Source organism: Ruditapes philippinarum, unplaced genomic scaffold (genome assembly GCF_026571515.1).
Source record: "Ruditapes philippinarum isolate M1 unplaced genomic scaffold, ASM2657151v2 ctg143_1_1_1_1, whole genome shotgun sequence".
NCBI lineage: Eukaryota > Metazoa > Mollusca > Bivalvia > Venerida > Veneridae > Ruditapes > Ruditapes philippinarum.
This window is the reverse complement of record NW_026862181.1, coordinates 242,387-264,716: the sequence shown is the minus strand read 5'-3', so window position 1 is coordinate 264,716 and position 22,330 is coordinate 242,387. Positions and strand designations below refer to the sequence as shown.

The 22,330-nt window shown below is 31.2% G+C and overlaps 3 protein-coding genes across 3 annotated transcripts; all 3 read left to right on the top strand.

Annotated features, from left to right (window-relative positions):
- Positions 1 to 1,078: 1,078 nt before the first annotated feature.
- On the top strand, positions 1,079 to 7,303 carry LOC132718195 (uncharacterized). The gene is made up of 4 exons (XM_060701829.1): positions 1,079 to 1,172; positions 3,367 to 3,486; positions 5,694 to 5,924; positions 6,958 to 7,303. Exons 1-4 carry the CDS (start codon positions 1,079 to 1,081, stop codon positions 7,176 to 7,178), a joined length of 666 nt encoding a protein of 221 aa, XP_060557812.1. The 3' UTR covers positions 7,179 to 7,303.
- A 3,002-nt stretch (positions 7,304 to 10,305) lies between these two features.
- Positions 10,306 to 13,608, top strand: LOC132718194 (uncharacterized). Its single transcript, XM_060701828.1, has 2 exons — positions 10,306 to 11,029; positions 13,394 to 13,608. Exons 1-2 carry the CDS (start codon positions 10,720 to 10,722, stop codon positions 13,606 to 13,608), a joined length of 525 nt encoding a protein of 174 aa, XP_060557811.1. The 5' UTR covers positions 10,306 to 10,719.
- A 6,209-nt stretch (positions 13,609 to 19,817) lies between these two features.
- On the top strand, positions 19,818 to 22,004 carry LOC132718189 (uncharacterized). The gene is made up of 3 exons (XM_060701825.1): positions 19,818 to 20,408; positions 21,379 to 21,609; positions 21,735 to 22,004. The coding sequence occupies exons 1-3, from the start codon at positions 20,093 to 20,095 to the stop codon at positions 21,953 to 21,955; spliced, it is 768 nt and encodes a 255-aa protein (XP_060557808.1). The 5' UTR covers positions 19,818 to 20,092; the 3' UTR covers positions 21,956 to 22,004.
- Positions 22,005 to 22,330: the final 326 nt, after the last annotated feature.

Sequence of the window (22,330 nt, the reverse complement as noted above, 5' to 3'; positions counted from 1 at the left end):
TTCTTTATTTCAAGCACCGCTTCCTTTTTCTCTTAGAACACCTCGACAATTGTTATTAAGCCGAAAGTTGCGTTTGTTCCGTTATCGGAATACTCCTATTATCGTTGATTTACATTGAAAATGGCGGCGCCAAACTGGACATGACACTGAAAATTTCACTGATAGGTATAGAAATCCATATATTTTTAATTTGTTTTTTTTTATTTGGTTTCCTTTTAAAAGCACGCGGTCTCCAGCCGGGCAAGCCAAAGGCCGTGTAAGCGGACCCGGCCATTGACTTCCCCATTTTATTATTGTTATAACTACTTTTTTCGATTCCGAACAGCAGACCAAAGCGAGCATTGCAATAGCGAATGTGTCTTCAAAAGTAATGATTTTGAAATCTTTTGCGGGAAGTTTAACAAAAATATGGGTAATTTGTTTGCCTGCTCTTCATTCGGGGTTATTTTGGTACCCTGTACACTCAGGTTCCCTACTTTATTATCCAAGAAGCAGCCAGAAATCAGTACTATCTAGTTCCCAGTCTCAGTGTGGTTCACATGCAAAATTAACATTTGAAACACCTTGCCAATTACCATCTATACTACTGCGAAGTTTCGGGAAAAATACTTTTCCCGAAATGGGACTTAGTGCGTTCTCGATCGTTTAATAAACATACGGCAGTAATATATGTAAATTGTGACTGATTCAAGTATACAGAACAATATTTCATACATTTTGTAAAACATAGAATAAATAGAAATAGACGCTGAGTCAATATTAACTTTTGATATAGGTTTCCGTCTCGCGATATCCTGTTCCCGAAATGGATTAATCATTCCGAAATTTGATTCTCAGTGAATTTATGTTCTGCGACGAATGAATTCAAGTGTTAACAAAACAAAACATGAAACGGTCGTATCTCAAAAGGTGACAATAATGTGTACGAGTAACCTGTAGTAGTGATTCCAACCGAGAGTCTACAATCGCGGGCGGGTTTAATAACTATACATATACAATATAGCCTCTAGTGTTATATATTATAAATACTGTCAAAAAGCTCGCTTTGAGGCTTGCCTTATTTATATTATATCTAAGAATGCGCCTGCTGGCAGCAGCATATTCTACTAATGCGACCAGTGTAGACCAAAGTCAGCCGGCACTAGCCCAAGACATTGGTATCAGTTGTATTGGTAGTTTTAAATCCAGATCAAGGTAGAAAGCCACATTGAATTTATCAGAGCACAGTTCAGCCACTGCATCGTTCCTGGTCAGGCTGTCAAGCAGTTTACCAGTACTGTTTAAATATTGATGATTTTTTGTCAGGTGAATCTGTTGTTCATAGTAATCAAAAAAAAAAGGTGAGTGAATTCGCGTCTAAAGTTTTGTATAGGCAAGCAATGTTTTAGATTTTAGGACTAGAACATATTTATGCTCAGCATTAATATAGTGTCGATTATCCATGTTCTTCATGGTACCCCAGTCTGAACAAGTGTTTTTAAAGTAAGCTTCAAATTTGTCAAAATAAAATTGTTAGATTTATACACGGTATGGAATCTAGAAAAATGTTATTCTTGCTAATGTCTATATTTAATGTAGGAAACAGAAATAATCAATTACGTATTAATCATGTTTTTAAAATTGTTAATAAGCAGTGCCCTTCATATCTATCTATCTATCTATCTATCTATCTATCTATCTATCTATCTATCTATCTATCTATCTATCTATCTATCTATCTATCTATCTATCTATCTATCTATCTATCTATCTATCTCGAAGGGTGTGTGGAAAATACATATTGTTTATTTTTCATTATGCCATATTGGATGTCCGTGGCCGAGTGGCTTAGGTCGTTTACTTCAAACACACTTGCCACTCATAGCTGTTGGGTTCGAATCACGATAGGTAATTTGGATTCTTTTATGTGAGGAAGCTATCCAGCTGGCTTACGGAACGTTGGTGGTTCTTCTTAGGTGTCCGTTCGTGCCTTGAATAATGCGCAGAAGGGCACCTGAGGTCTTCCTCCACCAGTAAAGCTTGAACGTTGCCATATGAATTGTACTGTGTCGGTGTGACATATTACCCAATCAAACAAACAAACACAATGCCATATAAAAATTCTTGCAAAGATTCAATGATGAATGTTATATTAAAACGTTTCTGAAAGAACGGAAACCCAGTGGCAATGACTTTTAATAACTTTAGATTCGTAACAAACGATAATAATGTAATTTTGATATTACAAATCCATTCTTATGATTATAAAAAGAAAATATTGTATTTGTAATTTGAATTCTCAGAAGCAAATTTTCGCGGAGAGGTCTATTTTGGGGGTATATACTAATATCCGCGCTATTTTGAATTCGCAGAGGTGACTGCCAAAAATCATCAATTGAAAATAACACAATATGTTTCATTGTACCTTTCATAAAATATGCAGTGCATTAAACTTATGTGATGTATGATTTAATGACAGTGCCTCTTTTGCAAGTAAGTCTATATTGTTTTAGATAACAGGTGTTCCAAATGCCACTGTAAATAAGCCTGAAAAGAGATGACAGCCATTATTATCAAACTGAAGTTTTACAATATAGCATATTCTCTCATTTTACAGTATAAATAATTATCATTTTGTCAAGTTTTTTCAATTAAATCGAGTCAGATTGCAATTTGAACTGTTAATCTTTGTTTTTATGACTCTCGAGGGAGCTTTCCCTTTGCCTTTGCCTCAACGTTGTAAGAAGGATACGTGACGGGTTATACGTTATCAATTTAACGCAGTCTTTCGTGGAACATTTGCATCGCTTAGTAAAAGGCAATTATAGATTCTTTGGGCCTTATCAATTATTATTTAATTAATAAATTATTTTTTGAAATCATCTAAAAGGGTTTGAGACCTTGAGGCGCTTTTAATACTGACCTTGAGAAAGTCACTTGCACATTTTATTCGACATTGGATTTTGATGAGCATCTGGTAGGAACAGCTCTGAATAATTATCTTCCAGAAATAATTAGATTTATGAAGGGATTAAAATAAAATGGTTCTTGCGGCGGGTCATATTATAATTACAGAACAAGTTTAAATAATTCATCTTTTCGTAAAATAATTCATTTCGTTCTTAGAGTACCGGACAGAAATATGGTGCGACTAATTGTAATTTGCCTTTAAAATGACATTTTTAAAAATGACACTGTTACATGAAAAGAAGAGGATTTTGATGTTCGAATGTGTCACAATTTTTGTATTTATGTCATTTAAAACTGTCCTTTCTCACATATTCACTCAGTTTACTCTCTCGTCGAATAATGCACGGTATTCTGATATTTTAGTACAACATTTAAACACTGACATAATACAATGTTCGTTCTTATGTGATAACGTAGAGGACTGTACGTCTGTCAACTACAATTCGGACACGCGCGTTTGTGAACTGACAACATACATTCATGGATTGGTGACACCTTCAACAGAAACCGACATCAACTGGAAAGTTTATTATGATGGTACGTGTTCTTTAGATAATTAGATTATGTACCGATAATAATTTAAAAAGAGACAGGGTATTTTAGAATTGTTTTTTCTTTAGCAATGTCTTTCGTTACGGGTTTTTAATTACTCGCTTGATACGAATCGTTTATTAAAGGGTATATTAAAATAATGTATGTTCATAAAAAGAACATGCATAACCTATTTGCTGACCAAGTCTAAAATATAAAGACTCTCGTCAAAGTCGTTGAAAGCTTTGCGGTATACTATTATAAGGTCAATTATGCCCAAGAAAATCTGTTTATTTTTGAGATCTTGTAACAGTTTCCAAAAACATACTCATTTGCTAGATATTCAAACTATCCTTTGCATCTTTAGTTCGTTCTGTTGGCAATTGGTAGAATTATAGTGAATAAGAATTTTGTATGGCAGTTAAAAGACTATTGTACTTATTCATTATCTCAGTCTGCAATTCTTATGTAATTTTGTTGTGATTAATGCTTCCGAGGGATCACTTTGTTTCCAGAATTTTCTTTACATTTTGCTTCTTTACGACACATCAGTTTATGTTCAGCGCTAATATTTTTCAGCTTTTTAAAACATCTAACATACACTTTATCCATTATTTAAACATTATTTAACACATGTTTTACATTTAAAGAAATTAAAAGAAAAAACACATGCATTTCCGGGGCATAATGTGTCCCCCTCCCAATCCCCACCCCGACCCGAATGCTATCACCTTTATTTTCATAAAGTTCAATTTCCAAGAAGAAGAAAAGAAATATTAGTAAAATGATTTCAGTCGTAAAGACGCTTAGTAAAATTTGAAAGACAAACAGTATACTCTTAAAGTTTCTAATTTGGAGTGAATGTTATAAAGAACGCCACTTCTTGTCTAACAAAAACAATCAGGAAAATGATATGGCAAAGTAGCACTCTATCAAAATTTATGTTTATAGTACTAATGGAATTCATAATTCGTGCCGTAATCAATGTTTATAAAAAAAATTATGACAGTCAGCTACAACTGTATTAAGTTACTTGATAGACAAGTCCGTCTTTTTTTGTAAATGAAGTGAACTGACAATTAACAGAGATTTTTTATTTTATTTTTTTTTTCTATTAATATATTATATTAAAATATCTATCAATTACAAATAATGCAAGAGCCTTACCACATAACCTAGTTTTGTGTATTTTTTTCAAAAATATTTTGTATACAATCAATAGAAGCGGTTGTGGTACACATTTTTATATGCTTTTTACTTGCTCATAGATCTACAAGCCATGTATTAGTTTTATTGTAAATTTATCAATAATGGAGATTGACTTTAATAAGCACCTAGTGCTTCCGTCAAAATCCTTTGCGTGTATTATGTTAGTATGGTTATGAAACTGAATGTTTGTATAATGTATGATTAAAATATATGCAATAAATATGTTTAAACCAACAGAGAGAGGAACTGTTACTAGGAAGGATGGAATTCTTGAAATATTTCGTCAGTTTGTTTGAAATCACAATGAGTTAATGTAAGTCAATTGTAAAATCGTCTACATTTCATATCAAAATTAATCTATTGGGTATAAAGATATATCTTATGATTCTTTTTTATTATATATAAAACAACATAATTCTGCTATTTTCAGTACGGTTAAAACCACATAGCCGTGATTTGGTGTATACATCATTTGCTTCTTAGCATGAATACGCACCACAATATTTATTTGTATTTTCTAAAAGTATTTTACCGGTATTCTTTTTCAAACAATAATTTGTAAACTACAGACAGCAATTAAATATCCCCATACACTTCAACAATCGGGCCTAATAACTGGTTTATAACTACAAGATAGTTACAGTTATCCCTATGTGTTTTTTCATTCATAACGAGCACTTACTAATTTGTCTAAATGTTAAAAACAAACAATACACTATTTTAAAAAACATGGCCTTTTCAGTAACGGCAGTGCTACGGTATTGATATTATAAACTTCATTTATCAATGTACATTGACTATGTTGTTCTTGTAATTCTCAATTGTAACTGTACAAATTCATTTTGTATAGTAATGATCAGTTTTCTGTTCAGTATATGTGACATTGCTTGCAGCCAATCTTACTGGTTTTAGTTTCCAACAACGCCGTACAATCTTAAAAATATATACATTGTTGTCATTGAAAACTGTATATACTATACTGGATAACAAGTATGTCATTACAGATCGCATCGTGCGTGCTGTTGACGAGTGGCAGGAATCAACACACGTGCACAATGCTAGACCTCTTGCAGCTAGCTTAGCCACGGATGGGAACCGTGACAACAACGATCAAGCAGATGGTTTATTGTACTGTGCTCACACAGCTAATAATTATTCGTATTCGGGAATGGAATTTGAGCGCGTTGCCAAAGTGTCCCATGTTATCATCTTCTTCAGAAACTTTTCGGAAATCAGTAAGAAGATTTATAACATTCTGCTGAAGTTGGCTGATGTCATGGTTATAATTTATGAATATGTATATTTTTAAATTCTTTATAGTTATTTTGTTTTCTTTGTAGTTATTTTGTTTTAAAATACGATTTGATTTTAGAATACAACCGGCTGTTTGGTGCTTTTTTCATTTGATGCTTAGTTTTTTCTCAAAGTAGAGTCAAGTATTTAAGTAAACTTCAACTTTATAAGGGTACCCAGTATGCTCCTAATAATTATAATATATTGTAAAGGTTGTTCATACGAAAGTTCTTGTAATAATGTCCATAATAATACGAGTATAACCTAGCCGTGCAAAGTACTAGTATGTAACTAAAATATATACATTCCTTCAAGAAACAAATATGAGTATTAAAGGTATAGTGTAATGAGTTGCCGGAAAGAAAACTTGTTATACTTGATAAGATGTTTATCTCCATTTACCCTTAACATACATTAAGCCCAAAATAATATTATTTTTATTTCATAAAAACATTTAAGTCTTTGATGTTTTGTTACAGTTTCCAACAAGTTGAGCATATAGTTAAACTTCTTTTGCTAATTTACACTTAAGTAATTCAGTTGTATTTAAGAGGCTCTAAATCCAATATTAAACAATATATAAGCCACATGTTTGCCTTTTTTAAAGAAGAAAACAATATCTTCATTTATGATGCTAAATGTACCCATAAGTGTTAACAGAAGCTTGAAATGGTTTTAAACAGTTATATTCTGGTACTTTTATTTTTTATACCTTACAAGCTGCTACTTAACATCAAGCAGAAATAAAATAAAAACAATATGCACTCAAAGTTTTTTGTATTGTTTAAGACGTATTGCACACACGATTGTGCTGTTTTGCACCATTTAAATTTTAGTCAAGATTATTGAAATTTCCTGACTTTTTTGACAGTGTTTACCTCTGCTTCTTCCCGAGCAGATTTTTCTTAATGAAATATAAGTAAGTTGTTTGTTATATCTGTTTTGATTTTAACACCTTTTGTGTATATTTTGTAGACAACAGGAATTCGAATTTGCAGTTACTGATTTCCCCTACCCGACAAGATTCAGACAACAATATCGGAACTAACTGCGCATACTACGCCGGACCCCCAGCATCGCCGTCTTTACCTGTAAAGATCCCATGTGCTCAGCACGTGACGGGAAAGTTTCTGAAGATCATCCACAACCAGGCTGACTTTCTTACCCTTTGTGAAGTAGAAGTTTACTCGGTTTAGAGAAACACTTCTGGCTATCCACTATAAATTTTAAAAAAGTTATAAAAGTTACAAAAGTTTCTTTTACATAAGTAAAACTGTTGAATTTCTTCTAACAGTTTTTATTTTACGTTTGAAAATATGAAAAATATGAAATCCAATATCATTTACAGCACTAAAGTAAAAATGACTATATCAGACTTTTCCGTGAGCAGATATTGAAAGAAATAAATGGGGTAAATATCCTACATTTCATATTAGTAACACAAATATTACATCAATATTCTGTATTATATATTTTGAAATAAATTTCTGCAATGAAAATATCCCTTTTAATTATTTTTTCGTTTTTATTTGTCGAATAAAAGTGACATCTGATTTACGCAAAATCATTATGAATGACCTTGACCCCTAATTTTAATATCAAAAGTGACGAGTAGACCAACAATTTTATGTACCGAGCTGTAATTTATACCGTTAATCGTTGTTTTCATTTTGCTCGCGAGTGACATTTTCTTTTGCCAACTTCAGGAAATTAATGTTGCACGTATTCATTATCCCTCATGTACAGACTCAATCAAACCGAGTCTGCAATTCTCTTGTTATTTTGTTGTGATTAATGCTTTCGAGGATCACTTTGTTTCGTTTTTTTTTTCATCAATGTTTTGACAAATTACACGTTATCATTTTAACATAGTCTTGTAATGAACGTGATTTGAACTTCTAGTCATTTATTTCTTCTAATTAGGGCTGTGCATTGCCACTTTTCTGTCACGATACATATCACGATACTTGTATTTCCAAACGATGCGATTCACGATATGTATTGCATACTTTGATAAAATGTGATGCATATTGCAATTCTTATGTTGCGATGTGATACATATCACAATACTGACTTCCATCTGTATAAAAAACTTGGTCATTTGTTCACAGCATTATTACGAATATAATATAAAACTATTACAATAACAAAACAATAAACTCTTGAAATTGTTATCAACTTGAAATTTTTGAATTTTCAACAATTTACTTTTCGTATGTGGAAATTGATAATAAGCTACATGTATTATAAAATTAAACATTAGTTATTTACCATATAAATATCATATTAAATCATATAGAATTACATTGACAAATTTTGTTCAATAAACTTTTTGTTAAGAATACGTTTCTATTTTTTTTCATGAATATGTGAAATATGTTTTGAAAATGTGCCCCTTGTAGACCAATCCACTTTAAAAACCACTGTTCATCTTGAGTCGACAGATAGATCGGTCTAAAGTAACTAGAAATATACGAACATTCTTAATTTTATCATAAGTATACATCTTGCAGCATTATACGGTATTGTTGCGATATTTAAGAACAAGAGAAAATCGTGCGACAAGCTTAATTCTTAATATTGCGTTTTATATATTTACTTATGAAATATTCCACAAAGATTTTATATGTATAAAAATTTTCAGGGAAAAGAAGTAAACATTGAATGTTAAAACATTAAATGGTTTTAAATTGAAGAAAAACTTATATTCTCCTCATATTTCAAAATAAATGCATTTTCTATGCTGCAATGACTCTGAAATATGTAATAAGAAAAAGGATAATGTTTTAAGTAGTATAAAAAAATACTCTGTGGTATTTTGAAATCTAAATAATTTAAAATAAACTTATCACCGTACCCTACCCACTGAAAATTACATAATCCTAAAACTTATACTTAATTGATAACTTTCATTTGCACATTTTGTATGTAGAAGGTTGTTCTTGTAATGCAGTCATAAAATCACAAATCATTATCAAACTGCAAGAAAATGAAGAAAATGTAAAGGACATCGTCTATTTAAACAGCAATTTTTGAAATATTTAATATTCATAATAATTACCTGTTTTTATCATAAAAGATCTACTAACATTACTAATAGATACTAAAACTACATTTAAGGAATAAATTTAATATCAAAATGTCAAAAGTCAACTATGTTTAAAAGATTTAGCTGAGAAATTTAAGGAAAAATAATTAATGGTACTTTTTTTTTATTTTTGACGTCCATCTTGGACGCAATCTTGTATTTCTTATTCCCCACCTTTTAGGCAAAATTGAAATCCAATGTCGTAATCTGTTGACCCAACCGAACATTTTGGTATCTGGAACCCCTTGTTTATGATCCGGGACATCTAAATCGCCTAAAAACGAGTCGGTTGATGATATGGCTGCCATTTTGGATGCAGGCTTGTGAGGCATAGAAACAATCAACTCGGATTGCGCGATAGGCGGAAATAATCGGAACCGTTTATTGGAGAACTACTTGACCTAATTTGAATTTAGATCCCATCCATATATATCAAGTTTTATTAGAGATCATATGTTTGATGTAGAAAAATGAATGAAGCTAAACAAAAAGGGGCCATTGTTTCAGTGTCGGAAGGAAATATTTTCCCACCAGATGCAGTATTTTTTCAATGAAATTCAGTTAGAACAAATAAAAAGTTTACCAATTACAGATTTCTGGCGCACCATTTCATGAGTTCTTCATTGTAAAGTCCTCAAATAAATTTCTTTGATGACAAATAATTTCATTAAATGTGTAGATTTTGTGTTTTAAAATTGGTATGCGATTTCACTTGTTTCAGTTATATCAAACTGTCAACAAACACAGTGAAAATACAATTATATTTATTCTTTAGTTTTGGTTGTCACCACAAATGGTTTTGTCGGACCTTGGAGTAATGAGAAATAATAATTAATATTAAATTGAAACCGGTGTAATTTATTGCATGAGATTCTATTAATTTTTAACGCATAGTGTATTATTATGTAAAACAACTTTAAACAAGCTGTATAGATAACAAGTTTAATAATTCAGAATTCATCAACACAATAAAACCATTTACGAATGCAGGACTTCCTATTTATCGAGAAACGTAAAGAACCGATAAGAACTGTTATATTAAAAAGATAAAACATTTATTGCATTTAAATTACTTTTTAAGTATATGTTAATACATGATTTATGTAGCTGATATTCACCAGAGGATATTTAGTTTTTTTATTATAATTATTATAAATACATAATTCATTATTATCGAAAAAATAAACATTTGTTAAGTTGCGGTGCCCACGAGTGAAATACGAATAAATAGAATAGAATAACAATAGTAACTAATTACATATGAATAATCGGAATTTTATGATTATGATTCAAGCTTATAAAAAATCAAGCTACTCCGACACTAGGGTATTTCAATTTGAAAAACTCTGCAGATACCATTCAGACTTTGTGCTGTTTAGACTTAACCCTTATCATACTTTTAACTTATCAAACTTTATTTTATAAGAAGGAAGGACAACGTTATTTATTGAAGTTAAAGAAGGAGTGCCTTGTAATAAATTGTAAAATAATTGAAGAAGAAAGGATTGCGTTCATATTGCATTTAAGGAAAGGATTAAGCCATTGCATTTAAAGAAATAATTGCATTTTTACTGCATTAGAAGTAAGAAATGTGATGCAAAATAATTACATTTAATGTAAGGAACATTGAATTTAAAACAAACAATAAAATGCATTGGTTTAAAGAGAAGAAGTGGATTTGGATCCTTGAATGTGTCACAATTTTTGTATTAAAAACAGTCCTTACCAGCAAGTTCACTCAGTTTACTCTCTCGTCGAGTAATGCACGGTATAGTGATACTTTAGTGCAACATTTAAACACTGGCATAATACAATGTGTGATAGTATGTAATGGTGTGGATGACTGTACCTCTGTAAACCACAATGCGGACACGGGCGTTTGCGAACTAACAACATTCGTTCCTGGGGTAGTGACACCTTCAACAGTAGCCGAATCTAACTGGAACATTTATTATGATGGTACAGTCCTTTGAATCATTGGCGTCCGCGCCGAAGCGCGGCGCCTATTGGAATGAAATGAGATTTTGTGAAAGGGCGACAGCAACTTCTCGAGCCTTTTATAGTTGCCAATAATAAAAGCCGATCATTCCGATCGGTATGAGGGTGCTTGATTATTAATTAGTCGCGATATGTACAATGAATGGCGAACTGGAGAATTTCGCAATGCAAACATTTTCAAATGAAATAACCTTTTCCGTCAATAAATCGCGCTCTTCGGGGTATTTTTGCTTATCATTTTGTAGTACACAGTGGGTTATTATGGTATGTTAATCCGAAAGCTGTTAATAGAATGATGAGTTGATGACCTAAATATTCCGAAAATCTATTTATAGAGGGATGTACTCCTGTCGGTAATTCCCGGTCTCTCCCGGTATTTACTAATGACCGGCGAATAGTACCCCACGTTTATTGTCCGGTCTCTCCCGGTTTTGGAGTAGATGTTTGATATCGTTACAGAACAGAACAAATATTTTACAGATAAATAAGCTTTTTTTCAAAATGAATGTTTGTCACTTAGTTTGGTTACAATAATTAATAAACACAGATCAACTCTCGAATTGATTGATTATTATTATACATAAACATACAATTCGAAAAAAAAACCAACAACACAAATCGCATGTTATATTTTATCTATATGAGATAAAAACAATAAATATGTACAATAATTGAGAAAAAATGTACATTTTTATGGCATTAATATGACACTATCAACTTTAAAACATTTTATTTTATTTGTTGTTCGTGTTTAGTAAAGATGCCGAGGAATTGTTCAAAGTTACAAATCAGATTTTATGAATTATTCAATTGATTAATAATTTAAAAAATGATAAAGAAAAATACAAATGTATATGTTTAAGAATAAACAATATTATATATTGAAAGATTAACCATGATTTACTGACTTTTTCCAGTTAAGTTTTGACTTATAATCGTCGATCATTATGACAATTGAATTCTTAAAATAGTAGTAAACGTAAAAACTCAGTATTAAAATAGCGCATAAAACACACACAAAAAAAGAAAAGAAAACAATATTCATAAAATCTGTATTTTTTTTATTAAAATAGAAATTACATTTATTGTATAATAAACAATTATGCTCAACATGATCAACATGGTAATATAACAAGTGTCATATTGTTACTTAGTGTGAACAGATACCTTAAGAGGGGGTCCTCGCTAATAGCGATAACATAATAAGGGACAATTACACAAGTATGGTGTTGATCATGCGTTACACATTTGGATTATAAATGATTGTATACATGTATATCCGTTGCTATTAATAACCACGATCATAAAGAAATAACAAGTAATATTCTAATTTCTAGCATGCCGATCAAAGTTATAAATAATGAACAATGTCTTTCGTCCGTTCATTCAAAAGTGATATACAATTCTGGTAAAACCCAATGAACCATTGAAAAGTTTATAAGAATATCTTGTCATCATATATCTACTAGTTCATCTGCACCTGCTGTTTGGACGCCCTTTGATGCTTTGCATCAATGCTTTTCTTGTTATGTTATGTTATACTGATTATAATTTATAGAGAGACATAGTTTTTTTTATATTTGTCAATATACTAGTAACAGCCAATACAATCTTTCTGATTAATGTAAATTATATTACAATACGGGGGACCCGTGACCGAGTGACAAATTTTGTCAACTTCAAATCACTGTTCTATTAATGTTGTTGGTTCAAATCCCGTCAAAGACTTTGGATTCTTTCATATGAGGTAATGGACGTTCGGTGATTCATTTCGGTATCAGCTTGTAAAAAATGCATCGGAGGGTCGAAGTCTTTTTCATTCAGTAAAGCTGAAAACTCGCCATATGAACTCTTTGTCGGTGTGAATTTAAATCCGCTAATTTAAACAAACAAACAAATAAAATTCTTTAGCGAAACAATTACTGTGAAGGGAGGAAAAGTAGGGTCGTGAAATTTGGGTTATATGACGAACAAAACTGAAATTTTGATATCTACTTACGTTAATTTTATTTAGCGGAAATCACCTAAACAGCTCGACGAAAAAATCATATGACTCATCACCCTGTCTGAAAACAAAAAACAACTTGAATGCTTAATTCCTCTTGAATATAGATTACTCCAAGTCTTGTGATCCTCTTTGGAAAATATCCTAGAACGAAGGGTGGTCTTTCATTTTTTGTTAAGTTTATGGAACATTCCTTGCCACAATGTTTAAGTTTCCAACAACGTCGTATATTTTAAATTTGAACATCATTGTTTTTGAAAACTGTTCATTATAACCGAATTTAAAAAATATGTTTAAGTTGTTAGTTTTGTTTTTACCAGATCGTTTTGTTCCTGCTGTTGACGCGTGGCAGCAATCTACATACGTCTACAAGTATGGACCACTTGCAGCAAGCTTTGCAATAGATGGCAAACGCGACATCATCATTAAGGGGGAGGATGAAAAATACTGTGCTCATACTAAAAGTAGCTATTCGTATTGGGGAATGGAATATGAGCGTTTTGCAGAAGTGTCCCATGTTATCATCTTTTTTTAGGAATGAATCGATTGTCAGTAAGAAGATTTTTACCATTCAGTTGAAGTTGGCAGATGCTTTGGTTATAATCATGAACATGTGAATTTGTAAACCTATTAGGGGATTGATATTACAAATATGGAGGTCTGACGAACACACACTAGACCAACGTTTTTTTAAGCACAGGATCAAATCAACATCGTATATTTTCATGTTTAATTACATATTTGTTCATTTGGTCTGCATCACAAATTCTCTTGGCAACCCAAAGAGAGAAATTTTTGTAATACGATTTGATTTTAGAATGCATCCGGCTGTTTGGTGTTTTTTCGTTTAACGCTTACTTATTCTCAAAGTAAAATCAAGTATTTAAGTAAATGTCAGCTTTATAAGGTACCCAGTATGCTATGCTCCTAATAATTATAATATATTGTAAAGTTTGTTCATATGGAAGTGCTTGTAATAATGTCATCAACAATACGGGTATATTCTAACCGTGATGGTATGAAACTAAAATCAAAGGTGCTAGTCGCATTGATTTGAGCTAATTTATGTTAAATCTTATTATTCATGTAATATTATATCCATACATAAAAAAAAATAAAAAAAAATTATTTTTTTTTAATTTTTGTTACATAAAAATATAACAAAAATCAAACAGAAATCTATTTAAATTTCATTAAGCCACAAAATGATATTATTTTATTTCATAAAACATTTTAGTCTTTGATGTTTTGTCACTTTGTCTCCAGATTTTTTGTTACAATTTTCAACATGTGAACCATCCTTTGCTACTTGAGAAATTCAGTTGTATTTAAGTAGCCTAAGATCCAATATTAAACAGTATAAACACATGTTTGCCCTTTTTAAAGATGAAAACAATATCTTCATTTATGAGACTTAATGTACCTTTAAGTGTCAATGGTTTTAAACATTTGCATTCTGCTACTTTTTTATACATATAACTTACAAGTTGCTACTTTACATCGAGCAGTAATACAAATGTATAAACAAATACAATATGTACTCAAAGTTTTTTGTTTGTTTTTTTTGTTTAAGGTGTATTACGGTTGCGCTGTTTTTTGCTATTCAAATTTTGGTTAATAGTATAATTGAAATCCCCGACCTTTCTGCCAGTGTTTACCTCTGCTTCTTTCCCTGCAGATTTTCATAATGAAATATAAGTAAGTTGTCTGTTATATCTGTTTTTATTTTAACATTTTTGTTTATATTTTGTAGACAACAGGAATTCGAATTTGAGGTTACTGATTTCCCCTACCCGACAAGATCGGAACTGACTGCGCACACTACGTCGGACCCCCAGCATCGCCGTATTTACCTGTAAAGATCCCATGTGCTCAGCACGTGACAGGAAAGTATTTGAAGATCATCCACAATCGGGATGACTACCTTACCCTTTGTGAAGTAGAGGTTTACTCGGTTTAGAGAAACAATTCCGGCTAATCACTATTACTTTAAATAGAATATTTCTATTACATCAGTAAAACTGTTAAATTTATTCTTACAGTTTTCATTTTACGTTTGAAAGTATGAAAAATATGAAATCAAATATCATTTAGAGCTATAAAGTGGATATGACTATATCAGACTTTTCCGTGGGAAGATATTGAAAGAAATAAATGGGGAAAATATTCTACATTTCATATTAGTTAGACAAATATCCAATCAATTTGCTGTATAATAAAATTTTGAAATAAACTTCTGCAATAAAAATATCCCATTAATTATTCTTTAGTTTTTATTAGTCGAATAAAAGGGACCTCTGATTTCACGCAAAAATCATTATAAATGACCTAGGCCTAATTTAAAACTCAAAAGTGACGATGAGACCAAATTTTATATACCGAGCTGCACTTTACACCGTTAATCTTTGTTTTCATTTTGCTCGCCAGTGATCTTTTTCTTTTGTCGACTTCAGGAAACTTTATCAAAGTTGTAAGAAGAATATATGACGAGTTACACGTTATAATTTTAACGAAGTCTTTAATGGAACAAGTACTTTGTCGAGCAAAATACAATTATCGATTCTTTGGGAACTATCAATTATTTTTTGAAATCATCCAAGGCGCTTTTAAAACTGACCTTGACAAAGTCACTTAAACATTTTCATTCGACATTGGATTTAAAGGGACAGCTCTGTTATCAAATTTTAGAAATAAGACGACATATGAAAGAATTTAAACGACGGCTCATATTTTAAATACAGAACAATGGTAAATAATTAGATATTTTCGGAAAACAATTCATTTCGTTTTTATGGTACCGGTCATTATATTATGTGACGTAATTATTCAAGATTGTGTCTAAGATGGCCGACAAAAATATGAAACTATCTTTCCATATTTTTTCTTTCATTTTTTCATTCTTGTTTCAATCTAAATTTTTGAAAATTTTTTTTAAAGAATTATATTTTAATGATAAAAAAGAGAGACTGAAAAAAAAATTTTAAAAAAAAATTTTTAAAAAGCTGAAACATTTTTTTAATTGTTCTTCCAAATTTATAATTTTTTGAAATTAATGAGTTTTTTTTAACGAAAAAACTTTTTTTACATGCAAAAACTGACATTTAAAACTTTCATCTTATTATATATCTGGAGAATGGATAATGTGTGTTTTAAATATGGAAAAAAATGATGATTTTATATAAATTTCAAAATACTACAGGTTACATAATATTGCTATATTTTTGACTACTTAAAATACTTAATTATTTCATATAACAAATTTCCGGGTAATTGCTGAATAGTCAATGCTATGGGGAGAATTTAAGTATGATTAGAATTTAAAACACTTAAATATGATTCTTTGCATCGTTTGATCAAATACAAATGTATATTTCTTGCATATCAGACTGGTGTTCCATGCTCGGGGCGGAGGTTATACAAGATGAGTTGCATGTTTAAAATGTCATCATTTCGGCACATTTTAGAATGAAACTGTGTGCCTAACGATGATTTATGTTCGCCTATGGGGATGAAATTTTAATTCATATGCTTCTGTTAGAAAATAGTTAAGGATAAATTGACATTAATGGCCATGAAAAGTTAAAATGTAAGTGATCTGGGAACTAGCTATCTATAAGATAGGAAAGGAGTTGCTGTGATACAAAATAATTCGTGACAATTGAAGTCATCTTAGTCGGTTTTTAAACAATAACGATCATAATGTATGACAAAGAGTCGCATGGTGATTAAATGCATATGTATTTTTAATATATTTTTTTTTATTTAGCAACCCAGACATCATGGATTCGAACTACGATATCAAGCCAATTTTTCGAGTCGTCCTGATTCACTCCAAAAGTAAAAGACTATTAAAAATAAACTGGCCAATGATCTTGCAATTTGAGGCAAAGACACGACGGCACAACACATACAGGGCCCCGACAAAGCAGATCTCGTTTCTTCGCCTATGAAAGTATTTAGCCTAAATTTGTATCGTGATTTCGTGTAGGCATGCTCACTTATCGGGTCTTTGCCTTCGAATTTTGAGGGCGCCAACAATTACAACTTTGGAACTCTTTGCAAGGATTTTTAAAAGTGTAATTAGGAGATATGAAACTACTTTTAGAACTGTTGAACTATTTCAATAGGAGCTCCAAAAACCTAAATATAAAAGAAAAACGTGATTTGAACTAATCATGTTTGTATCCAAAGAACAAATAAGAATTCTATATCTCCTAATCATTTTAAAACTTTGACTTCTTAGACGGTAACATGCACTTTACATTACCGTACATGAACAGGCTCAATCAAACCGAGCCTGCAACATTTTCAATTTTGTCTGGTTGGGCTTTCTTTAGGGATTCTTTATTTCGCTCTATTCTGATTAAGACATGCATATTCCTAATTAGTTTAAGACATTAAAACGTAACACCAACACAGTAAAGTCATATAGCTACTTTCAAGCTTTACGTGTGGAGGAAGACACATATCGTTTGGGATATTGATAATAAGATATTCTAGAATTGAACATTAGTTATTTATCATATTTAATCATGTAGAACTACATAAACATATTTTGTTCAATAAACTTTATGTAAGAATATGTTTCTATTTTTTTTTTCATGAATATTTGAAATATGTTTTGAAAATGTGCCCATTGTAAACTAATCTACTTTAAAACCATTTTTATCTTGAGCCGGCAAATAGCTCGCTCCCAAAGGTACTAAAATATACGAACATTTTTTTGATTTCATCATAAATGTACATCTTGCGACTTTAAACGGTAGTGTTGCGACATTAAACAGCCTGAGAAAATCGTGCGACATTTAACACAACTATTGTGAGATTTCTCGCTAGACAATTTCACGACATTTAACGGAGGTTGCGACATTTAGCGGCTCAGTTATATACTTAAAGGATATTTTCAGTAGAACAGGTCTTCGAATAAAAAGCTTAATTCTTAATATTGCGTTTTATATATTTACTAATGAAATATGCCACAAAGATTTTATATGTATAAATTTCTTCAGGGAAAAGACAGAGTACGGTTAAAAATTGACTGTTAAAACATTGAATGATTTTAAATTGAAGAAAAACTTATATTATCCTCATATTTCACAATTACTGAATTGTCTATTCTTAAATGATTTGAAATATGTAATACGCAAGATAATGTTTTTAAGTAGTAAAAATAAAGAACTTTGTGGTATTTGGAAATTTAAATAAATTTATCATTTTACCCCACCTACTTAAAAAATATTATCCTAAAAATTATACTTAATTGACGACTTTCATTGGCACATTTTGAATGTAAAATATTGATTCTTGTAAAGCAGTCATAAAAACAAAAATCAGTATTGAACTGCAAGAAAAATAAGACATCTTTAAAAACAGCGACTTTTCTAAATATTTAATATTCATAATAATTATCTGTTTTAATCATAAAAGATCTACTGACATCATTAATAGATACTAAAACTACAATTAAGGAATACATTTGTTAATCAAAATGTTAAAAATCTACAATGTTTAAATGATTAAGCTGAGAAAGTTAAGGAAAAAGTAATAAATGGTAATTTTCTTATTTTTGACGGCCATCTTGGACGTCATCTTGTCTTTCTTAGTCCCCGCCTTTTTTGGCAAAAACAAGCCGGTTGTTGTTGATATGGCTGCCATTTTTGATGCAGGCTTGTGAGGCATAGCAACAATCAATAGGGATTGCGCGATAGGCGGAAATAATCGGAATCGTCCATTGGAGTACTACTTGACCTATTTGAAATTAGACCGCATCCATATATACCAAGTTGCATTAGAGATTATATGTTTGTTGTAGAAAAGTGAATGAAGCGAAACAAAAGGGGGGTAATGTTTCAGTGTCAGAAGGAAATATTTTTCCCCAAGTGAACACCAGATTCAGTAATTTTCCAATGAAATTCAGTTAGAACAAAAAAATGTTTACCAAATACAGATTTCGGGCGCATCACTTCATGAGTTCTTCATTGTAAAGTCCTCAAATAAATGTTTCTTTGATGACAAATGATTTCATAAAATGTGTAGATTTTTATGCTCTAAAGTTAGAATGCGATTCGACTCAAAAATATTGATATTAATTTCTTTTGGTTTGGTTGTCAAAGCAAATGGTTTTGTCGGACCTTGGAGAAATGAGAACTTTACTTAGTATTCAAACAAATAATTAATATTACATTGAAACCGGGGTGATTTGGATTTATTGCATTAGATTCTTTTGATTTTGAAAGCAAAATGTATTATTATGTAAATCAGGCTATAAAGATAACAAATTTGATAATTCAGAATTCATCGACACAATAAACTATTGTTCCGAATGCTTGGTCTTGATATTTTTCGTAAAGAACAGACAAGAACTGTAATATTAAAAAAATGAAAAAATTAATCAATATAAATTACTTTTAAGTATATGTTAATGCAGGATTTATGTAGATGATATTCAGTAGAGGATATTCAAGATTTTTTTTCTATAAATATATGATTTATTATTATCGAAAAAATAAATATTTTATAAGTGGCGGTACCCACGAGTGAAATATGATAATTTTCATATCGCAATACCAGAATCTGCTACCTTTTTTGTAAGTGATATCAAATAAATAGCATAGAATAACAATAGTATCTAATTACAAATGAATAATCGGAATTTTATGATTATGACTCAAGCTTATACAAAATTAAGCAAATCAGACACCAAGGTATTTCAATTTGAAAAACCCTGCAGATACTATTCAGACTTTGAGCTGTTTAGACTTTAACTTTATCATACTTTTAACTTATCAAACCTTTATTTTATGAGAATGAAGAAAAGCATTATTTATTGCATTTGAATAAAGGAATGCCTTAAACATTGTTATTTAAGAAGAAAGGATTGTAGTAATTATTGCAAATAGGGAAAGGATTGTGTCATTGCATTTAAAGAAAGATTTCATTTTTTTATTGAATTTCAAGTAAGGATTGTGATGCAAAATAATTACATTTAATGTAAGGAACATTGAATTTAAAACGATACAATGCATTGGTTTAAAGAGAAGAAGTGGATTTGGATCCTTGAATGTGTCACAATTTTTGTACATGTATTTAAAACAGTCCTTACCAGCAAGTTCACTCAGTTTACTCTCTCGTCGAGTAATGCACGGTACAGTGATAATTTAGTGCAACATTTAAACACTAGCATAATACAATGTGCGAGATTATGTAATGGTGAGGATGAATGTACGTCTGTTAACCACAATGCGGACACAGGCGTTTGCGAACTGACAACATACGTTCCTGGGGTGGTGACACCTTCAACAGTTGCCGAATCCAACTGGAACATTTATTATGATGGTACACGTCCTTTGCATCATTAAAATCAATATGGTATACAGCTTATGATTTATAGAGAGACACAGTTATTTATATTTGTCTATGTTGCCATTGCCAGTTTTTTAAGGTAAAGGTTTCACGCATATTGAATACAAATCGTACAGTTATGAGTATTATATGGTGTCTACTATTCCAGTTTGCAAACCTTGTCGTATTGCAAGGACTTTCATGTTATGTTTTGGTATCATTGCAAAATACTGTTAACATTTAATAAAAACTTGCCAATCTTACTGATTCTTTAAATAATATCACAATACGGGGGACTCAGTGACCGAGTGACAAATGTTGTCAACTTCAAATCAATGCTGTGGGTTCAAATTTCGTCAAAGACTTTTGATTCTTTTATATGAGGAAAGGGATGGTCGGTGTTTTAATTCGGGTGTCAGCTTGTAAAAATGCATAGGAGGGACAAAGTCTTTTTCCGTCAGGAAAGCTGAAAACTCGCCTTATGAACATTTTGTCGGTGTTAATTTAAATCCACTAATTTAAACAAACAAATAAAAATATTCTTTGCGAAGCAATTACTGTGGCGGGAGGTAAAGTAGGGTCATGGACTTTGGCTAATATGACGAACAAGTCTCAAATTTTGATATCATCTAACGTTGATTTTATTTAGCGAAAATCACCTAAACAGCTCGACGAAAGAATCATGTGACTCATCACTCTGTCTGAAAAGAAACCCAACTTAAATGCCTATCCTCCTTTTGAATATAGATTACTTCAAGTCTTGTGATCCTCTCTGGCAAACATCAAAGACCAAAAGGTGATATTTCATTTGTTTTGTTAAGTTTATGAAACATTGCTTGCCTCGAATGTTTTAGTTTCAAACAACGTTGTATATTCTTATTCTAAACACTATTGTTTTTGAAACATGTTCATTCTAACCGAATTAAAAAACTGTGTTCAAGTTGTTAGTTTTGTTTTTTACCAGATCGTTTTGTTCCTGCTGTTGACGCGTGGCAGCAATCTACATACGTGCACTGGGATGTACAGCTTGCAGCAAGCTTAGCAACAGATGGCAACCGCGGCGACAAAAATAAGGTGACGAATGAATTAGACTGTGCTCATACTACAAGTAGCTATTCTTATTGGGGAATGGAATTTGAGCGTTTTGCAGAAGTGGCCCATGTTATCATCTTTTTTAGGAATTCCTCACAAGTCAGTAAGCAGTTTTTTGTTTGTGATCTTTAATAAACAAAATTGCTAATTTTAGTCTATATATGCCCAGTTAAGTTTTCATTACAAAATATATGTAAAATCTTTGTTTTTTATTTCTCTATTTTGTAGATAACAGGAACTCGAATTTGCGGTTACTGATTTCCCCCACCCGACAAGATGCAGACAACAATATCGGAACTGACTGCGCATACTACGCCGGACCTCCAGCATCGCCGTCTTTACCTGTAAAGATCCCATGTGCTCAGCACGTGACAGGAAAGTTTCTGAAGATCATCCACAACGCAGATGAGCTCCTTGGTCTTTGTGAAGTAGAGGTTTACTCGGTTTAGGGAAACACTTCTGGCTATCTACTTTACTTTAAATAAAAAGTTTCTATTACATCAGTAAAACTGAGTCTGTTGAAGTTCTTCTAACAGTTTTTCATTTTACGTTTAAAAATATGAAAACTATGAAATCCAATATCATTTAGTGCACAAAAGTGGATATGACTATATCAGACTTTTCCGTGAGCAGATATTGAAAGAAATAAATGGGGAAAATATTTTACATTTCATATTAGTTAGACAAATATCAATTAAAAACTGATGTATAATAAAATTTTGAAATAAATTTCTGCAATGAAAATATCCCATTAATTATTCTTTCGTTTTTTATTTGTCGAATAAAAGGGACCTCTGATTTCACTCAAAAACCAATATGAATGA

What these genes read in the sequence shown, in the direction of transcription:
- LOC132718195 (XM_060701829.1), top strand. Translation starts at nt 1,079, where the DNA reads ATGCGCCTGCTGGCAGCAGCATATTCTACTAATGCGACCAGTGTAGAC. An exon ending in CATTGGTATCAGTTGTATTG is followed by an intron (nt 1,173 to 3,366) that starts GTAGTTTTAAAT and finishes GTGATAACGTAG; the next exon opens with AGGACTGTACGTCTGTCAAC. An exon ending in CAGAAACTTTTCGGAAATCA is followed by an intron (nt 5,925 to 6,957) that starts GTAAGAAGATTT and finishes TATATTTTGTAG; the next exon opens with ACAACAGGAATTCGAATTTG.
- LOC132718189 (XM_060701825.1), top strand. Translation starts at nt 20,093, where the DNA reads ATGCATTGGTTTAAAGAGAAGAAGTGGATTTGGATCCTTGAATGTGTC. An exon ending in CTGGAACATTTATTATGATG is followed by an intron (nt 20,409 to 21,378) that starts GTACACGTCCTT and finishes GTTTTTTACCAG; the next exon opens with ATCGTTTTGTTCCTGCTGTT. An exon ending in TAGGAATTCCTCACAAGTCA is followed by an intron (nt 21,610 to 21,734) that starts GTAAGCAGTTTT and finishes TCTATTTTGTAG; the next exon opens with ATAACAGGAACTCGAATTTG.
- LOC132718194 (XM_060701828.1), top strand. Translation starts at nt 10,720, where the DNA reads ATGCATTGGTTTAAAGAGAAGAAGTGGATTTGGATCCTTGAATGTGTC. An exon ending in CTGGAACATTTATTATGATG is followed by an intron (nt 11,030 to 13,393) that starts GTACAGTCCTTT and finishes TGTTTTTACCAG; the next exon opens with ATCGTTTTGTTCCTGCTGTT.